The following is a 21,411-nucleotide window of genomic DNA, read 5'->3' as shown; positions in this document are numbered from 1 at the left end:
TGAGCTTGCTTTATTAAAATCTGCAAATGTAAAACATGTATATCTAAAGGTCAGGTGTGGTGACTCATGCCTGTAATCCCAGCACTATGGGAGGCCGAAATGGGAGGATCACTTAATGCCAGAAGTTCAAGACCAGCCTGGTCAACATAGCAAGACTCCATCTCTATTTTTTAAAATGCATATCTAAAAAGGCAATTTTCGGCCGGGCGCAGTGGCTCAAGCCTGTAATCCCAGCACTTTGGGAGGCCGAGACGGGCAGATCACGAGGTCAGGAGATCGAGACCATCCTGGCGAACATGGTGAAACCCCGTCTCTACTAAAGAAATACAAAAAACTAGCCGGGCGAGGTGGCGGGCGCCTGTAGTCCCAGCTACTCTGGAGGCTGAGGCCGGAGAATGGCGTGAACCCGGGAGGCGGAGCTTGCAGTGAGCTGAGATCCAGCCACTGCACCCCAGCCTGGGCCACAGAGCGAGACTCTGTCTCAAAAAAAAAAAAAAAAAAAAAAAAAAACAGGCTCATCATAAAGGTTTTAAAGTTGATTCTTCAGTTTTCTCCACTTGGAGTTTAGTTCATACTGTACTTCTGCCATTATCTCCTTATTATTCTGCGGGACAGCAGGCTGGGTCTAAATATCTCAAAGCATCTGTTGTCCCACCCACAGCTCCAATGGAAAATAAAAACCAGGTGAGGGAGGATAAAAATTGGCCTATGTCGCCTCCTCCAATTGCAGAAACATCTGTACCGCCTCCTTCGGTGGCAGAAATAGAGACCTCAATACAAAGAATTTTACTCTGTGCTGCCATAGCTTGCGGTGAGCGGAGATCGCGCCAAGGGCGCCCTTAGGACCTTGTGCTTTTCCTATTTCTGTAAGGCCCGATTCAAATAATCCACAGCAGTTTATTCATGAACACACCCCACTAGAATTTAAGTTGATGAAGGAATTAAAAACTAGTGTGGTCAGTAACGGGGTCCAAAGCCCATGGTTCCCGGAAGAAGGAACGTTAGACTTAGACCTCTGGGAACCAGTGGGGAGAAATCTTAAACAACATCAGGTGCAAAGTCATCAGGTCCCAGTAAAATCCTTAATGTTATGGGTTTTTTTTTTTTTTTTTTGTTTTGTTTTTTTTTTTTTGATACGGAGTCTCGCTCTGTCGCCCAGGCTGGAGTGCAGTGGCGCGATCTCGGCTCACTGCAAGCTCCGCCTCCCGGGTTCACGCCATTCTCCTGCCTCAGCCTCCCGAGTAGCTGGGACTACAGGGGCCCACAACCGCGCCCGGCTAATTTTTTGTATTTTTAGTAGAGACGGGGTTTCACCGTGGTCTCGATCTCCTGACCTTGTGATCCGCCCGCCTCGGCCTCCCAAAGTGCTGGGATTACAGGCGTGAGCCACCGCGCCCGGCCGTTATGGGTTTTAATTAGGGCAGCCCTGGCTCACACAGAAGAGACCAAAAAAAGGAAGGGGGAGAAAATGTCACCTGCCTTATTACCCTCTCTTCCCTCAGCCTCAATATCACTGGGCCAAAATAACAAAGAGGAAACAGAGGTCTTACCTAAGCCTCCTCTTCCAATAGATAGGAAAAAAGGACAGAGAATACGCTACAGCTATCAGTCCCTGTCTTAGGCAGGCAGCATTAGGGGAGCTCTTAACCTGCTCAGTAATGCAAAATCGGCAAGGCAAGCAGGTGTTATGTTTATTAAAAGATAAGAAAAAACGCGTTAGAAGCCGAAACAGCGCAACCAAGCAGGCGGTGGGCGGAAGAAAAGGCTCAGCGGCAGAAAAGCTCCCGGCGACCAAGCCGACAAGGTCCGCCCAGGCAGGCAGCATAGGCCCCGGCAAAGGAGGGAGGGAGCCGGGTAGATACGTGCAAAGCCTACCCAAGTACAATGCGGCTGCCGCCCAGGACCTGCACCGCCGCCCTCTGGCTCTGTGGGCAGCCTGTAGCAAAATTTCATATGTTACATACGTCCCAGACTATGATTCTCCGCTAAGATTTAAGTAAGAATTTGAAAAACCTCTTCTAATAATGGCCACTGTTAGCTCTCTCCGACCCCTGAGGTAGCTTTCCAAATTCAATTTAAGTAAAACAGTAACCTCTGAAGGGAAAGAGATTCGAGGTCCCAGGAGTTAGTTAATGAGTAATTAAAAGCTAGTCATGTAAAACCACACATTACCCTTTAAAGGAGAACTTTAAACTTAATTAAATGATATTTGTTAAGTTAGAAGGTAAAAATGTTGTGTCCTTCTCAGAAAGTGAAGAAAAGTTGTAAGTGTAGTGAAAACATGCATGAATGACTGTCTTAACCCACTGATTACAGATAATCTGTGATGTGTACTTGCCAAAAGAGTCCTAAATTGAGTTCCCCAGCCAGTGAGTCACTGTTTTCAAGACTGCCAGATTAAAGTCCATAAACTTGGTCAGCCCGAAAACTCAATTACAAGATTTAAGCCTGTGGTTTTAAGCACATGGTTAATCATTTAAGTCTCTGCTTCTAGAGATGCATTCAGATTTTCTTTTTAAACTTATTATTTCAGCTAGCATTATCTTAATGATTAATGCAGTCAAATGCTAAGTTATGACCCTGATATCATCAGGATTCCTTTCAGTAAAAGGCAATTCGAAACGGTATTGCACTCCCCCATACCTAATGCTTTAACACTGTTTACTGATGGGTCTAGTAAACATGGAAAAGCAGCAGGCTAGTAGAGACCACATAATTCAATCACTCAATGTGAGTTTACTAGCACTCAAAGAGCTAAGGTTACTCTGTTTATTTATTTATTTATTTAAGACAGAGTCTCGCTCTGTCGCCCAGGCTGGAGTGCAGTGGTGCGATCTGGGATCACTACAAGCTCCACCTCCCGGGTTCACGTCATTCTCCTGCCTCAGCCTCCCGAGTAGCTGGGACTACAGGCGCCCGCCACCATGCCTGGCTAATTTTTTGTATTTTTAGTAGAGACAGGGGTTTCACCATGTTAGCCAGGATGGTCTCGATCTCCTGACCTCGTGATCCGTCCTCCTCGGCCTCCCAAAGTGCTGGGATTACAGGCATGAGCCACCATGCCCAGCCTATCAGGTTACTCTGTTTATTTATTAAAGAACTTTTACAACCTTAAGCTTGCTCTGGACTTTGCAGCCTTCTGTTGCAAATATAGCCATCAATTTATGGGGTCGAGACTTACAGCATGGGATAGGAGACTTACAAATGAAAACTTTGATAACCCAGGATTTAAAATGTTGAAGAACATGGGATATCAGAGTGAAAAAGGTTTAGGGAAATTTCTACAATGAAATCCTAACCCAATATCAGTAACTGGAAAAACAGATAGAAAAGGGCTAGGACACCAGGATTCCTGACAGGGGTCATTGATATTTGATATTTCTCCTTCGCCCACTGCCTTACCATTAGAATGGCTCAGTGACAAACCTGTGTGTGTGGATCAATGGCCCCTAACACAAAAGAAGCTAGATCAACTTCCTTTGTTGGTAAAAGAGCAATTGAACGCAGGACATGTAGAAAAGTCAGCCCCTGGAATTCTCCAGTATTTGTTATTCCAAAAAGGTCCCAAAATAGTAATGACCTCTGGGGTTTCAGCTCAACACTCAGAGCTAACTGCAGTCATTCAGGTTTTACAGCTCACAGCTTCAGATCCTGTCAACATTGTCTGTGATTCAGCTTATGTGGTACATGTAGCCAGTCGCATAGAAACTGCTACAGTTAAAAGTACACTAGACCCAGAACTGCTTAATTTATTTCACTTATTCTCATATGCTGCATGCTACATGCCAAACAGGTGACACAGCTGGTCATGTACGGTGACATTGTCTGTCATCATTTGCTCATATGGGAATACCTAAACAATTAAAAACAATGGACCCGCTTATACTAGTCATGCTTTTCAAAATTTCTTACAGCTTTGGGCTATAACCCATAAAACAGAAATTCCTTATAATCCTAGAGAACAAGGCATTATAGAGCAGGCACATCAAACATTACAACGCATGTTGAAAAAAACAAAAAGGGGGTAGAGGAGGCCAACTACCATCTCAATCAAAACTACATTTAGTCTTATTTAAATTTTCTGACTCCTGGTACGGAAGGTAAGACTCCAGCAGAAAGACATTGGCAAGTGTTAGAGGAAAAGAGGAAAGTTCTTCCAAAAGTGTTATGGAAATCCCCAGAAGGAGGACAATGGAAAAGTCCGGTGGATTTATTGACGTGGGGAAGAGGGTATGCTTGTGTTTCTACAGGAGATGGACAAACCGTGTGGGTGCCCTCAAGGTGCGTGTGACCATGGAACAGGAGACTGGAGGAACCCACGGTGGCCAGTCATGAGCCTGGTCCCTTCAGTACCAGCCATGAGCCAGCTGGGCCTGAGTGCAAACACAGAGTGAAGGCCTAACAGAATCATGACACAGTTCTAATGCTGTTTTCTGTAAAATCGAATGGACCGCCAATTGGATAATGAGAGCTGCCCAGCCTGACCTTACATTCTTTCAATTAATACATAAACAAAAAGGGGGATATGCAGGGAGCCGAAGGCCTGTGGGACATGACCAACTTGGCATTCCGCTGGAGTCTATATGATCAAATAGCAAACTGTTTATCATGAATGCAGGATGTGGGCAAGCTCACACTGCCCTGCCACCAAAAGGTTTGCTGAGGGACATCACTCCCTGGCACCCGGCTCCTTGAAGTTATCTACTTGAGAAATCTAGCACCTATTGTGCAAAGGATGCAGTCCGCAAGACTGCTGTGAACCCCAACTGACAATTACCTGCTTTTCTCACTATCTCTTTTGCCTAATAAATACAGAGGGCTGTGTAAAGCTTGGGGCCCTTGTCCACTAGAGGCAAAGTGCCCCTTGACCCCTTCTTCCAAATATACTGTTTTGTATCTTTATTCCTGCATTCACCCCACTTTGTTCAGTCCAGTAGGTCCAAGGCAGGTCAGGCTGGTCTTGAACTCCTGACCTCAGGTGATCTGCCCACTTCAGCCTCCCAAAGTGCTGGGATTAGAGGCATGAGCCACTGCACCCAGCCAGCATTGCTTTTCTAATCAGATGAAGAATAGTGTATGCTGTCAACAGAGCATCAGGACTCAAACAGAAAGCTACATCACTGCCTTCCAAAAGTGGTGGCCTTCTGGTTTATGAGCAATCTTTGAGCCTGTGCTATGATGTCCTCTCTGGGGTGTTTGTGAAGCATCAAGATACTCCCACAGTCAAGGCCAATAATCAGGCTCAGCTGTGTCCTGTTCATCTCCCTCACCCTGTGCTTCCAATGTCCTCTACCTTCGCTGGCCATCCCAACACAGCACCTGCATCCTGGGCAAAATCACATTTGGAGTCACGTTGACGGTGGGGTTTCTACTCTGTGGCCCACACTATCACTGTGGGTGTTGCCTTCAAGGGAGAAGGAGAAGGAGGTTGGATTCAGTAGCACCTAACTCTGTATTACCCTCTCTAATCCAAAAGACTGTAGAATCTGACAGGCAATGACTCCACCCTTCACTCATGTGAATACATTATCTGGAGCTGAATATGTCATCTCCACGTACAGTCATGGTTTGGTCACTGATTGCTACTCCATCCTGTGACACCTGGGCTTTTGACTCTGAGAAGTTTCAACAAGGATTTTCTCAACAAGTGCTTGCTGGACACCTTCCATGAAGTGATTGGACTGTTCCGTGGAAGTGTACAGACAAAAAGCTGACTTTTGCATGTTGCTTTTTAATCTATTGTGCCGGCACAAGAGGCCTATTGATAAATTAGAAGCAAAGGCATATATGCCAGGAACAGTGGCTCACACCTGTAATCCATTCCAGCACTTTAGGAGGCTGAGGCGGGCAGATCACCTAAAGTCAGGAGTTTGAGATCAGCCTGGCCAACATGGTGAAACCCTGTCTGTACTAAAAATACGAAAAAAATTAGCCAGGTGTGGCAGTGGGCACCTGTAATCCCAGCTACTCGGGAGGCTGAGGCAGGAGAATCACTTGATCCCTGGAGGTGGAGGTTGCAGTCAGTTGAGATTGCGTCACTTCACTCCAGCCTGGGTGGTAAGAGTGAAACTCCGTCTAAAAAAACAAAAACAAAACAAAAAAAGCATATTATCTGAGCAAAAAAGGCTTGGTTGGAATATTGATGCTGACTTTGTTCCTTCCTAGGCTTGCATTCAGATAATTTGCATAAATATATTAGTCTCATTGGACTCATACAGGAGCTTTTTAAAAGTATTGTACATCTTGCTAAGAAGTAAATTTACATATTTTAACTGAGATATATAATGGAAAACAGCGTCCAGTACATCACAGGAACTACTTCAGTGTTCACAGAATAAGTAAGGCAAAACAGGTCCACAAGTCCAGGAGCCAGCCTCCCCTCACTACAAGGCCAAGTCTTGCACTGTTGGAGACAAACACGTCAGACACCGGCAATGTGAGACCATGTTCCTTGGTGGCTATGATGAATCAAGACAAAAAAAGGGCATTCTGTAACCATGTCTTTAAAACTGGTGAAAGAGAGCATGTTCCAAATCGTAAACATGACAAAAATTCCCCTCTTCTCACTAATATGACTGAGTGGTATTTCTCATGAGTTACGTTTACCTCCACTCCATTCCTTTTCCTTCTGGATGAGAATAATTATGATGACCAAGTTTAGAATTAAGTTTACCTCATCACTGCATCAAATACAGAGAATCATCTTGCTTCCTTGAATAGAAATCAATCGACCTGGCCGGGTGCGGTGGCTCATGCCTGTAATCCCAGCACTTTGGGAGGCCGAGGCAGGCAGATCACAAGGTCAGGAGTTCGAGACCAGCCTGACCAACATGGTGAAACCCCGTCACAACTAAAAATACAAAAATTAGCCAGGCGTGCTGGTGTGCACCTGAAATCCCAGCTACTCAGGAGGCTGAGGCAGGAGAACTGCTTGAACCTGGGAGGTGGAGGTTGCAGTGAGTTGAGATTGTGCCACTGCACTCCAGCCTGGGCGACAGAGCAAGACTCCTTATCAAAAAAAAAAAGAAAGAAAGAAATCAATCAACCTAAAACAAGCACAAAACCTGTAAGAAATTCTTCTGAGCAGCCTCTTACTGATACATCACACAGCCCTTTATGGTTTGTGGTCATAATTATTATTACAATTTATTACACCCTCTTTGACAACAGGTATGGTCTCTGTGGTCTTTAGCAAGAGAGCACACAAAACAGCATGACTTTAACTTTTGGTATTATGAGTAGATGAGAAATTACTATGAAGATAAAAGTTGAAACTATATAAGCATGAAAAGTAAAATTTACATGAGGAGGAAAAAATTCCTTAAGTTGTATGCACATGGTTAACGCTGACTTCAGTGTCTTAACAAATAATTCGCCAAAATTATAAACTTGATGTAATCCAAGACTGAAGACAGTTGTTAAACTGTTTCTAGGAAACATGTACAGAAGTCTTGTTTGAATAAAAAATACATATTAGTCACATATAATCAAACAACTGAAAATGAACTGAGGCATTACATTGAGCTATGAATAATAGGAAACACTTGAAATTTCCTGATAGAGGAAGGTGCTTATTCTCACATCAAGGTCCTGGGTGAGGCCAGTCACTGCACAGTACAGCAGAAGAACAAGTTCCCCTCTGGTTGGTTTTGACAGCAGCATGGTAGCTGTCAGGCTCAATCAAGAATACAGTCACTACTGGTAAGAACAAAGGTGCTTACCACACAAATTAGACCTTCTGCTAATTCAGTTTACAGACTAGGGGAGTCAGAGCGTCAGAGAATATTCCCAACTAGGACAGTCTGAATTAGTTGCCTAGTTCACACATGATAATGTCTGAAGGAAAACCAAAGTGTGGATGGATATTCAACGTGGGGCTTCTGGAGACCTGTGTGGAAACCTATCACTTCCGAGAAAATTAAAGTCAAGTCGTTTTGAGGATACTCTTGATTGGCAACCCAAAGAAGCAGGAAAATGGGATGGAAGCAGGTGTCCATACAGCCTGTATTCACATTGCTGTCTCCCTGTATGGTGCTTCCAAACCATGACTAATGCCTTAACTTCCTTCCAAACCTCATGTAAGATAGGTTACTGGTGAATTGTATCATGGAATCACAAACGGAATGGATTCTGGGAAATCTAGTTCCTAACCTACCAACACTGACATGACACAACCCAGAGATCCAACTCCACCTCTAGGTTTTACTGTCCTATCACAAGTCTCTCGTAATTTAAAGCCAATTATCTTACAGGGTCTTTCTCCACTGTGAATCCTTTCAAGTAGTTGAAAGAAACAGAAAGGACTGAAGGCTTTCCCGAATTTCTTACTTTCATGGGGTTTCTCTACGTGACTCCTTTCATGCTCATGAAAGAACTGGGACAAATGAAGGGTTAGGGTTGGGGTTCTCATAGGGTTTCTCTCCAGTATGAATTCTTTCATGTACTCGAAAGTAAGTGGATCGACTGAAGGCTTTCCCACATTGTTTACATTCATAGGGTTTCTCTCCAGTATGAGTTCTTTCATGGATTCGGAAGTAACTGGAGCGACTGAAGGCTTTCCCGCATTTTGTACATTTATAGGGTTTCTCTCCAGTGTGAATCCTTTCATGTTTTCGAAACGAACTGGAACAACTGAAGGCTTTCCCACATTGCTTACAGTCATAGGGTTTCTCTCCAGTGTGGGTCCTTTCATGGATTCGAAATGAACTGGGGAAATCAAAGGCTTTCCCACACACCTTACATTTATAAGGTCCGTTGCCAGTGTGCTTTATCATGTGTCTTCGAACACTTGCAAGACAAGTCAAAGCCTTCCCACATTCCTTACATTCAAAAAGCTTCTCTCCGGTGTGAGTCCTTTCGTGACTGCGAACAGAACTGGCGCACCTAAAGGCTTTACCGCACTGTTTACATTCGTAGGGTTTCTCTCCTGTGTGAGTTCGTTCATGGATTCGAATGTACTTGGAACAACTGAAAGCTTTCCCACATTGCTTGCATTCATAAGGTTTATCTCCAGTGTGAGTCCTTTCGTGGATTCTAATGTAACTGGAACAACTGAAGGCTTTCCCACATTGCTTGCATTCATAAGGTTTCTCTCCAGTGTGACTTCTTTCATGTATACGAAATAAACTGGGATAATCAAAGGCTTTCCCACACACCTTACATTTGTAAGGTACACCTCCCCTATGCGTTAACATGTGTCTTCGAATGCTTACAAGAGAAATAAAGGTTTCTCCACATTCCTTACAATCATAGGGCTTTCCTCCCGGATGAGTCCTTTCACGTACTGGAAAAGAGCGATGATAACTCAAGGCTCGTCCACACTGGTTACGTGTATACGACTTCTTTCCATATTCCTGATATGCATTTGGTTCATGTCCAGTGTGATCTCTGATGTGCCTATTAAGGGATGAAGGACCCATGCCAACTTCTCCACACACACTGCGTTCGCATGGTTTTACTCCAGGAGTTTTCTTGTTCAGAACACCATCTGGAATCAGGCTGAAAGTTTCTTCACCTTGACTACCTTCTTTACCTTCACAGAGTCTCTCTGGAATATGACTTGTGGGAAAAATGAGAAGCACATTATTAACGTTTTGTTTATAAATGATTTTATATTCATTAATAGGTATTAGACTTATATTCACTTTTTTAAAACACAGAGACAGAATCTCACTATGTTGACCAGGTGTGAACCCTGAACTCCAAGGCTCAAGGGATCCTCTCACCTCTGCCTCCCAAAGTGCTGGGATTACAGGTGTGAGCCACCATGCCTGGCCTTGGACTCACATTTTTAACATTATCAGGGAAAGTGTACATTTTATGCCTGTCTCAATTGTTTGAACATGAATGGACTAAATGGTCTGTAATAGGTCACAACCATACCTATCATCAAAAAATGATATTCATGGCCAGGCACGGTGGCTCACACCTGTAATCTCAGCACTCTGGGAGGCCAAGAAAGGCAGATCACCTGAGGTCGGGAGTTCAAGACCAGCCTGACCAACATGGAGAAACCCTGTCTCTACTAAAAAAAAAAAAAAAAAAAAAAAAAAATTAGCCGGGCATGGTGGAGCATGCCTGTAATCCCAGCTACTCAGGAGGCTGAGGCAAGAGAACTGCTTGAACCCAGGAGGCAGAGGTGCAGTGAGCCGAGATCATGCCATTATACTGGGTAACAAGAGCAAAACTCTGTCTCAAAAAAAAAGAAAAGAAAAGAAAAGAAAAGAAAATGATATTCATGGCCAGGTGTGGTGGCTCACATCTGTAATCCCAGCACTTTGGGAGGCTGAGGCAGGTGGATCACCTGAGGTCAGGAGTTCGAGACCAGCCTGGCCAACATGGTGAAACCCCATCTCTACTAAAAATACAAAAAATTAGCCAGGTGTGGTGGCGGGCGCCTGTAGTCCCAGCTACTCAGGAGGCTCAGGCAGGAGAATTGCTTGAACCCAGGAGGCGGAGGTTGCAGTGAGTCAAGATGGCGCCCTCGCACTCCAGCCTGGGCAATGAGTTGTGAAATTCCCTCTCAAAAAAAAAAAAAAAAAAGATGTTCATTCATATTCATATGAGGTTTCTTAATACTGTCTACAAGTGAACTATTTTGCAAACATTGAACATCTATGTTACACTTAACTATGTTTTTGGAAAAGGTTTTCTTTTCTTTTTTGAGATGGAGTCTCCCTCTGTCACCCAGGCTGGAGTGCAGTGGCATGATCTCGGCTCACTGCAAGCTCCGCCTCCCAGGTTCACACCATTCTCCTGCCTCAGCCTCCCGAGTAGCTGGGACTACAGGCACCTGCCACTGTGCTCGGCTAACTTTTTTTTTGTCTTTTTAGTAGAGACGGGGTTTCATCGTGTTAGGCAGGATGGTCTCAATCTCCTGACCTTGTGATCCCCCCACCTCAGCCTTCCAAAGTGCTGGGATTACAGGCATGAGCCACCATGCCTGGCTTAGAGAAGATTTTCTAAAAACAAATCAGTTTGAAACTGGGCTTATATGTTGTTTGCTTGTTTTTAAAAATTCCCGCCGGGCACAATGGCTCACATCTGTAATCCCAGCACTTTGGGAGGCCAAGGCGGGCAGATCACAAGGTCAAGAGATCAAGACCATCCTGGCCAACATGGTGAAACCCCATGTCTACTAAAAATACAAAAAATTAGCTGGGTGTGGTGGCACGTGCTTGTAGTCCTAGCTACTCAGGAGGCTGAGGCAAGAGAATCGCTTGAACCTGGGAGGCGGGAGTTGCAATGAGCCAAGATTGCACCACTGCACTCCAGCCTGGCAACACAGTGAGACTTCATCTCAAAAAAAAAAAAAAAATTCCTAACAATATGAAATGCTCTCAAGGAACAGAGCTTTCTTTTGTGAGTGCAAATTACCTTGTATTTCTCCTGGGAATTTTGAATGGGTCTTCAATGTTCTGGTCTTCCCATTGTTTTCCTAAAATTTAGACCCAGAAAAGTCATTATGAATTAGTACAAAATTACGAAAAACATGTTAGATTCTATATTCACAATTCCCTGCACCCATGCCTGGTTTATTCCCTAAAGGGTTAAGGAGCTAGAAACACCTGTTCTCTAGTTTACTAAGTGAAGGTATATTGTCACCCTTACCTATAGAAGCCAGGTTCCTGAAGGTTTCCCGCATCACATCCCTGTAGAGATTCTTCTGGGAAGGATCCAGCAAAGCCCACTCTTCCAGGGTGAAGTTCACAGCCACATCCTCAAATGCCACTGAGTCCTGAAACATCCCACATGTGTGGAGGAGGAAGGTTGAGACTGACAGCACTGGGGGCCTAGACTTTATTCCCAAGAAGTTCTCAGGATGCTGTGCTCTCCAAACATTTATTTCAAGATTCCACAGTCATCAAACTTACCCTCTGTCTAGACTCACTTCCTTCCACAAAGCAATTCTGCTGCTAGAACTGAACTGGCAACAGCAGAACAGGAACATGCCTGTCTGGTGGGAGAAGTATATACTGCCTGGGCCACCCCCAATGTCTCTTTGTAAGATGGGTCTGTAGCACCTGTTGTAACAAACATGTCGTAACTAGTGTGCAGAAAAAAGTGAACATTAGCCACCCTGAGACTGTGTATCTTTAGAAATGCTTGTGCACAAAGTTTGAGCTTTGACAGTATCTGGGTACTGGATTTTAGACAGGATCCCACCAACCTAACAGATAAAGAATCATAACTTACTAGAACAGACTCCCATAGCAAAATCTCTGTGGGAAGCAGTACGGGGTAGGAAAACCTAACTTGCAACTGATGAATTACTGAAGGCTAAGTGTGGATAAATTTAAGAAGTAAAAATCTGGCTGGGCACGGTGGCTCACACCTATAATCCCAGCACTTAGGAAGGCTGAGGCAGGTGGATCACCTGAGGTCAGGAGTTCGAGGCTAGCCTGGCCAACATAATGAAACCCTGTCTCTACTAAAAATACAAAAAAAAAAAAAAATTAGTCAGGCGTGGTGGTGGGTGCCTGTAATCCCAGCTACTCAGGAGGCTGAGGCAGGAGAATTGCTTGAACCCACAAGGCAGAGGTTGTAGTGAGCTGAAATCGCACCAGTGCACTCCAGCCCGGGCAACAGTGTGAGACTCCATCTCGGGGAAAAAAAAAAAAAGTAAGTAAAAATCTCGCCAGGTGTGGTGGCTCATGCCTGTAATCCCAACACCTTGGGAGATGGAGGCAGGAGGATCACTTGAGCTCAGGAGTTCAAGACTGGCCTGGACAACATAGCGAGACCTCTTGTCTACTAAATTTTTTTTTACATTAGTCGTTTTAAAAAAAAGAGGTAAGGTCGGGAGTGGTGGCTCATGCCTGTAATCCCAGCACTTTGGGAGGCCAAAGACCAGAGGATGGATTGAGGCCAAGTGGTCAAGACCAGGCTGGGAAACCAAGTGAGACCCTATGTCAGGAAAGGAAAGGAGAGGAGAGGAGAGGGGAGAGGGGAGGAGAGAGGGGAGGGGAGGGGAGGGGATATGGGAGGGCAGGGGAGGCGAGGGGGGTGAGGGGAGGGAGATGGGAGGGGAGAAGGGAAGGGACACAGAGAGGGGAGGGGCAATGGGAGGGGGAGGGAAGGGGAGATGGGAGGGGAGGGGAGGAGGTGAGGGGAGGTACACATACATAAATGGTAAAATGACTTTTGGCAAGTGTGCCCAGATTCATTACTGGAAAAAATACTTTTCAAAAAATGGTGCTGGCATGGGTACAAAGATGAGAACAGCAGATATTGGGGCCTACCTGAAGTGGGAGGGTTGGAAGAGGGTGAAGGTGGAAAAGAAACCTATCAGGTACTATGCTCACTACCTGCGTGATGAAATACACCAACCCCCAGTAACACACAATTTACCCATGTAACCAACTAGCACAGGTACTCCCTCAACCTAAAATAAAAGTTGAAAAAAAAAATGGTTCTGGAAAAACTGGATACCTACACGTGAAAAAATGCAGTTGCGGCCCGGCGCGGTGGCTCACGCCTGTAATCTCAGCACTTTGAGAGGCCGAGGTGGACAGATCACCTGAGGTCAGGAGTTCCAGACCAGCCTGGTCAACATGGTGAAACCCCACCTCTACTAAAATTACAAAAAAATTAGCCAGGCATGGTGGGCTTGTGCCTGTAGTCCCAGATACTTGGGAGGCTGAGGCAGGCGAATTGCTTGAACCTGGGAGGCAGAGGTTGCAGTGAGCCGAGATCGCAGCACTGCACTCCAGCCTGGGCAACAGAGTGAGACTCCGTCTCAAAAAAAAAAAGCAGTTGGACCCTCAACTCACATACAAAAATGACATCAAAATGGATCAAAGACCTAAAGGTTAACAGTACAAACTAAACAACTCTTAGAAGAAAATAGTAAAAATTACGCAGGCCGGCTGGGCACGGTGGCTCACGCCTGTAATCCCAGCACTTTGGGAGGCCAAGGTGGGCGGATCACGAGGTCAGGAGATCGAGACCATCCTGGTTAACACGGTGAAACCCCGTCTCTACTAAAAATACAAAAATATTAGCCGGGTGTGGTGGCGGGCGCCTGTAGTCCCAGCTACTCAGGAGGCTGAGGCAGGAGAATGGCGTGAACCCAGGAGGCGGAGCTCGCAGTGAGCCGAGATTGCGCCACTGCACTCCAGAATGGGTGACAGAGCGAGACTCTGTCTCCAAAAAAAAAAAAAAAATTATGCAGGCCATTTTTTTGGACTAAGATCCTATACTAGGCCCCAAGAAATGAGACCAAACCAAAATGGAGTCACTCATGCTACACATGACCAAACTAAAATTTTTAAAGAAGCAGGTAGATCCTCAAACACACCCATTTTTTCCCCAAAACAGGAGACTCACAGCAACCAATAGGAAAGGGCCCAGTCAATCTCAGCTGGCATAATAAGGCCATCCCCTCTGCTTTACCCTTTCAATAAAAGTAACCCAATGTTAACCAATCTGCTTTGTTGCTGTTCTGTGTCCCTCGTTCCTTACAAAAACCACCCTTCTGTCATGCCCAGCGGGGGCTCTTACTCTATCTTATAGAATGGGATGGCACACCAATTCATGAATCGCAAATAAAAGCCAACCGGATCTTTTAACTGTGTTCTAATTTTCCTTTTTAAACAAAAACACAGGACAAAAGTTTCCATTGGGTTTGGCATTGATTTCTTGGATAAAACACCAGAACACGGTTCGCAAAAGAAAAAAAAGACAAATTTTGGCCGAGCGCGGTGGCTCACGCCTGTAATCATGCACTTTGGGAGGCTGAGGTGGGTGGATCACAAGGTTGGGAGATCGAGACTATCCTAGCTAACATGGTGAAACCCCGTCTCTACTAAAAATACAAAAAATTAGTCAGGCGTGGTGGCGGGCGCCTGTGGTCCCAGCTACTCTGGAGGCTGAGGCAGGAGAATGGCGTGAACCCGGGAGGCGGAGCTTGTAGTGAGCTGAGATCGCACCACTGCACTCCAGCCTGGGCAACAGAGCAAGACTCCATCTCAATAAAAAAAAAAAAAAAAAGACAAATTTTATTTCATCAAAATACAAAACTTGTGTGGGCCAGGCAGCTGGGGGAAGAGGATTCCTTGAGTCCAGGAGGTTGACACTGCAGTGAGCTGGGATCACATCATCACTGCACTCCAGCCTAGGCGACAGAGAAAGACCCTGTCTCTAAATAAATAAATAAATAAATAATAATTCTGTGTGTCAGAAGACACTATCAACACTGGGAAAAGGCAACCAGGGAATTGTAAAAAGTATCAGCAAATCATATATCTGGCAAGGTGTCAGTATCAAGAACATATAAAGAACTCCTATGACTCACAACAAAAATTAACCACTCCAAAGAACAAGTGTTGGCAAGAAGGTCAAGAATTTGGGGTCAGGCACAGTAGCTCACACCTGTAATCCCAGCACTTTGGGAGGCCAAGGCAGACAGATCACTTGAGGTCAGGAGTTGAAGACCAGCCTGGCCAACATGGTAAAACCATGGTTTTTTTTCTATTAAAAATACAAAAACTAGTGAGGTGTGGTGGCACACGCTTGAAGTCCCAGCTACTCCGGAGGCTGAGGCAGAAGAATCACTTGAACCTGGGAGGTAGAGGTTGCAGTGAGCTGAGATCACACCACTGTACTCCAGCCTGGGCAACAGAGCAAGACTCAGTCTCAAAAAAGAAAGAAAACATTTCAACAAAGAGTTCAGTGATCTAATTGGCTATTATTAGCGAGTCATGAATCAAGAAGCATCCCATCTATGAAACAGAAAGACACTCCATAAGTTTGTTGATCTAAAAGGAAGAAACTTAGGTGAAATCAATATAAATGGACAGTCTACTGGGGCCAGAGCTGAGGACTGCAACCCAGGAGTACAGATTCAAGTTGCCCTGAACATATACTCTAATTAGCAGCAGTTACACGAGGTTTTGTTGTTGTTGTTGTTTTAGACAGAGTCTCACTTTGTACCCATGGTGCTGGCATGGGTACAAAGATGAGAACAACAGACACTGGGCCTACTTGAAGTGGGAGGGTTGGAAGAGGGTGAGGGTGGAAAAGAAACCTATCAGGTACTATGCTCACTTGGTCATCCAGGCTAACATTCACTCGGTCAGGCCGGGCGCGGTGGCTCAAGCCTGTAATCCCAGCACTTTGGGAGGCCGAGGCGGGCGGATCACGAGGTCAAGAGATCGAGACCATCCTGGCTAACACGGTGAAACCCCGTCTCTACTAAAAAAATACAAAAAAAAACTAGCCGGGCGAGGTGGCGGGCGCCTGTAGTCCCAGCTATTCGGGAGGCTGAGGCAGGAGAATGGCGTAAACCCGGGAGGCGGAGCTTGCAGTGAGCTGAGATCCGGCCACTGCACTCCAGCCCAGGCGACGAGACTCTGTCTCAAAAAAAAAAAAAAAAAAAAAAAAAAAAAAAAAAAAACTAGCCGGGCGAGGTGGCGGGCGCCTGTAGTCCCAGCTACTCGGGAGGCTGAGGCAGGAGAATGGCGTGAACCCGGGAGGCGGAGCTTGCAGTGAGCCAAGATCACGCCACTGCACTCCAGCCTGGGCGGCAGAGCGAGACTCTGTCTCAAAAAAAAAAAAAAAAAAAAAAAAAATTCACTCGGTCACCCAGGCTGGAGTGCAGTGGCATAATCACAACTTACTGCAACCTCGACCTCCCTAGGCTCAGATGATCCTCGCACCTCAGCCTCCATAGTAGCTGGGACTGCAGGTGCACACTACCACATCTGATTACTGTTTGATTTTTATTTTATTTTTTGCAAGTCTCGCTCTGTTGCCAGGCTGGAGTGCCATGGTGCAATCTTGGCTCACTGCAACCTCCACCTTCTGGGTTCAAGCGATTCTCCTGCCTCAGCCTCCCGAGTAGCTGGGACTACAGGCACACACCACCATGTCCAGCTAATTTTTGTACTTTTAGTAGAGATGGGTTTCACCATGTTGGCCAGGATGTTCTCTATCTCCTGACCTCGTGATCTGCCCGTCTTGGCCTCCCAAAGTGCTGGGATTACAGGCATAAGCCACCGCACCCGGTCTGTTTTATTGTTTTGTAGAGACAGGGTCTCACTATGTTGCCTGAGCTGGTCTCAAACTCCTGGGCTCAAGCAATCCTCCCGCCTCAGCCTCCCATAGTGCTGGGATTATAGGCGTGAGCCACTATGCTGGGCCACACGGCCACGTGTGGATTTGTCCCCAAAAAGGGGACAAAGGGAGTGGCTGATACAAAGTTGTCAGGAATTCCCACTGGTTTACAGAAATAATATTCATTAATGACTGGCTATATACACTATTATGCTATAAGGTGTAGGATAGGATGTCTGTGTGGCATTAGGTTAATTTATAGCTACTTGTAGCAATAGCAAGCAGTTCCAAGAGATGAATACATAGCTCTGATGCGGTAGAATGCGATTGCTGTCTCATTTGAACGCTTCTGGGCCTAATTTGAAAGAGCTCACGTTATTCAAATGAAAATTCTTTGCTTTCTTCAAATTGAGTAGAGGAGGTGGGCTTTACAGGCAGAAAAGGGGTGAAGAAAGCAGAAATAAAAACAAAAAGGGCTGGAAGCAGAGGCTCATGCCTGTAACCCCAGCACTTTGGGAGGCCAAGGCCAGGATCACGAGGTCAGGAGATTGAGACCATCCTGGCTAACACGGTGAAACCCCATCTCTACTAAAACTACAAAAAATTAGCCAAGTATGGTGGCACATGCCTGTAGTCCCAGCTACTCGGGAGGCTGAGACAGGAGAATCCCTTGAACCCGGGAGGCAAAGTTTCAGTGAGCCGAGATCACACCACTGCACTCCAGCCTGGGCGACACAGCGGACTCCATCTCAAAACAACAACAACAACAACAACAAAGAGTTACATCATTTCAAAATTATTTTCCTTATAGGACTAAAGCAGAGGTGACTTCCTTATCATGTTGACTCAGGTTAGCTGGGACCCTTCTGATTGGCTGCTATGAATCCCTGGTGTTTTGGAAAACTGGCCTATTTTAAAGTTTCGTATGATTATGTGGCACCCTCCATGAGACACCACTCTCATCTAGGCTGTTTGGGCCTAGTGCAGACACTTAGTCCAAAACAATGGCCTCCCATAAATTGTATTTAACAATACATACAATGAGATTTTTTTTTGAGACAGGGTCTTGCTCTGTTGCCCATGATGGCGTGCAGTGGTGTGATCTCAGCTCACTGCAGCCTGGACCTCCCAGGGCTTACACAATCCTCCCACCTCAGCCTCCCAAGTAGCTGGGACCAGGGGCATGCACCACAACTCGCTAAATTTTTTATCTTTTGTAGAGATGGAGTCTCACTATGCGGCTCAGGCTGGTCTCAAACCCCTGACTGAGCTCAAGGGTTCAAGTGATCCTCCCGGCTCAGCCTCCCAAAGTGCTGAGATTACAGGCATGAGATACCATGCCCAACTTGAGATATTGTTTAGTATTTTTATCTAGGACAGGCAGTGGCTGATGCCTGTAACCCCAACACTTTGAGAGGCCAAGGCAGGAGAATTGTGTGAGCCCAAAAGTTCAAGACCAGCCTAGGCAATATAGTGAGAGTCTGTGTCTACAAAAAAAATTTAAAAATTTTATTTGGTGGTGGGGGTGCATGCCTGTAGTCCAAGCTACTCAGGAGGCTAAGGTGGGAGGATCCCTTAATCCCTGAAGGTTGAGGCTGCAGTGAGCTATGATGGTGCCACTGGATTCCAGCCTGGGTGACAGAGTGAGACTCTATCTCAGGAAAAAAAAAAAAAAAAAAGACATCTGTCACATGCTATAAAATGAATAAAATGGAGGAATTTTCAGCACATTATGCTAAGTGAAATAAGCCAGTCAAAAATTATGTATTATATGGTTCTTCAATAACTCCTGTGAGGTTGTCAAACACATAAAAGCAGAAAGTGGATGGTAGTTGCCACCAGTGCAAGGAGGGTGAAAGGAAGTGGCTGTTCAATGGCTATAAATTTTTAACTTTTGCAAGATGAAAATTTTCTGCAGAATAGTTACATGAGATAAGTATAATTAACACTACTGAACTGTACACCTAATTATGGATTAATTTTCTGTTATACATTTTTTTACAATTAAAAATTATTTTCAAAAACCCAAACAAATAGATTTTTAAATAGGCAAAGAATTTGAATAGCCATTTCTCTATGAAATACACGAGTTGCCAACTGGCACATGAAAGCCAAGCAGGGTTAAGAACTGGCAGCAACCGGCCAGGCGCAGTGACTCACACCTGTAATCCTGGCACTTTGGGAGGCCAGGACAGGCGGATCACGAGGTCAGGAGTTCCAGGCCAGCCTGGCTAACACGGTGAAATCCCGTCTCTACTAAAAAATACACAAAATTGGCCAGGCGCGGTGGCTCAAGCCTGTAATCCCAGCACTTTGGGAGGCCGAGACGGGCGGATCACGAGGTCAGGAGATCAAGACCATCCTGGCTAACACGGTGAAACCCCGTCTCTACTAAAAAATACAAAAAACTAGCCAGGTGTGGTGGCGGGCGCCTGTAGTCCCAGCTACTCGGGAGGCTGAGGCAGGAGAATGGCGTAAACCGGCAGGCGGAGCTTGCAGTGAGCTGAGATCCAGCCACTGCAGTCCAGCCTGGGCAACAGAGTGAGGCTCCGTCTCAAAAAAAAAAATACACAAAATTAGCCGGGCGTGGTGGTGGGCGCCTGTAGTCCCAGCTACTCGGGAGGCTGAGGCATGAGAATGGCGTGAACCCGGGAGGCGGAACTTGCAGTGAGCCGAGATTGCGCCACTGCACTCCAGCCTGGGCGACAGAGCAACACTCCGTCTCAAAAAAAAAAAAAAAAAAAAAAAAATTGGCAGCAATTGCTTGAAATGTCATAAAGTAAACAAAAACCCTGAAGCTACCTGGGCCAACAGATTATGGCCGAGACATATGAGAGACCATCTAAAGCCTGGGAAGAAAATGGGCCAACAGATTATGGCTGAGACATATGATAGACCATCTAAAGCCTGGGAAGAAAAGCTGAGGAGAAAAATTTCTTTCAGAAATTAGGATACTCAAAAAACCCAGGTATGCTGGGGAATTGAGAATGCTCCCTTCATGCCCAGGAAAGAACACATTTCCAGAAAAGACCTTTTCTGGGTTCAAAAGAATTCAAAAGAATTGAATTCAAAAATAATGCAAAAGAATTCAAAAGAATGGCTGGGCGCGGTGGCTCAAGCCTGTAATCCCAGCACTTTGGGAGGCCGAGACGGGCGGATCACGAGGTCAGGAGATCGAGACCATCCTGGCTAACACAATGAAACCCCGTCTCCACTAAAAATACAAAAAAATTAGCCGGGCGTGGTGGCGGCGCCTGTAGTCCCAGCTACTCGGGAGGCTGAGGCAGGAGAATGGCGGGAACCCGGGAGGCGGAGCTTGCAGTGAGCCGAGATCGCGCCACTGCACTCCAGCCTGGGCGACAGAGCGAGACTCCGCCTCAAAAAAAAAAAAAAAAAAAAAAAAGAATTCAAAAGAATTGCTTGAACCCGGGAGGTAGAGGCTGAGATGGCGCCACTGCACTCCAGCCTGGGCAACAGAACGAAACTCCGTCTCAAAAAAAAAAAAAGAAAAAAAAAAATTCAAATCCCACTTTTCAATAAAAACAAAATCACAAAGAAGACAGAAAAATATGGCTTATCAATGGGAAAAAAATTGAGATAAACCATCTCTGAGAATCCCCAGTTATTGAATTCACTAGACAAAGACTTTAAGCAACTGCCTTAACTATGCTCAAAGTAGTAAAGACAACCATGGAGAAAGAAATAAAGAAAACTAAGAAAAGGATGCATACAATATCAACAAAAAATTACAGGTGCAGTGGCTCACGCCTGCAGTCCCAGCACTTTGGGAGGCCAAGGTGGGTGGATCACAGGTCAGGAGTTCAAGGCCAGTCTGGCCAACATGGTGAAACCCCGTCTCTACTAAAAATACAAAAAAATTAGCCAGGCATGGTGGCAGGCGCCTGTAATCCCAGCTACTCGGGAGGCTGAGGCAGGAGGACTGCCTGAACCCAGGAGGCAGAGGTTGCAGTGAACTGAGATCACACCATTGCACTCCAGCTCTGGGTGACAGGACGAGACTTAGTCTCGGGGGAAGGAAAAAAAAAAAAATATATATATATATATATATACACACACACACACACACACACACAAATTATTTCTTAAAAGACTACACTGAAAGTATGGATCTGGAAGATGCAAAGCACAACTAAAATGAAAATTTCTCTATAGGTGTTCAATGGCAAATTTGAGCAAGCAAAATAAGAATCAGCTAACTTGAAGATAAAATTAACCACCTTGAAGAAAGAAAAAATAAATTTGAGAGAATGGGAAAAATTGTTGGAGTTTGGTTGCACAAGGTGAGAATAGTTAACACTACTAAGCTGTATACAAAAATGCTTAAGATGGTAGATT

General features: G+C 45.4%; 1 protein-coding gene across 3 annotated transcripts in view; it reads right to left on the bottom strand.

The window, feature by feature from the left end:
* Positions 1-3,734: 3,734 nt before the first annotated feature.
* Positions 3,735-21,411, bottom strand: part of LOC105470929 (zinc finger protein 627) — a 30,602-nt gene continuing 12,925 nt past the window's right edge. The window contains exons 2-5 of one of the 3 annotated variants that reach the window (XM_011723359.2): positions 11,611-11,737; positions 11,377-11,437; positions 8,329-9,558; positions 3,735-6,075 (exon numbers count right to left, since the gene is read on the bottom strand). In XM_011723359.2, coding sequence (XP_011721661.2) covers positions 8,364-9,558; positions 11,377-11,437; positions 11,611-11,737 — 1,383 coding nt within the window. In that variant the 3' untranslated portion in view covers positions 3,735-6,075; positions 8,329-8,363. Of the gene's footprint in view, positions 6,076-7,127; positions 9,559-11,376; positions 11,438-11,610; positions 11,738-11,873; positions 12,024-21,411 lie in introns of those variants that run through there. The other 2 variants (XM_071085903.1, XM_011723305.2) reach the window with 2 other exon arrangements.

The sequence above is a fragment of the Macaca nemestrina genome, chromosome 20 (genome assembly GCF_043159975.1).
Source record: "Macaca nemestrina isolate mMacNem1 chromosome 20, mMacNem.hap1, whole genome shotgun sequence".
Lineage (NCBI taxonomy): Eukaryota > Metazoa > Chordata > Mammalia > Primates > Cercopithecidae > Macaca > Macaca nemestrina.
The sequence above is the reverse complement of the archived record's forward strand: the minus strand, read 5'-3'. Positions and strand labels throughout refer to the sequence as shown.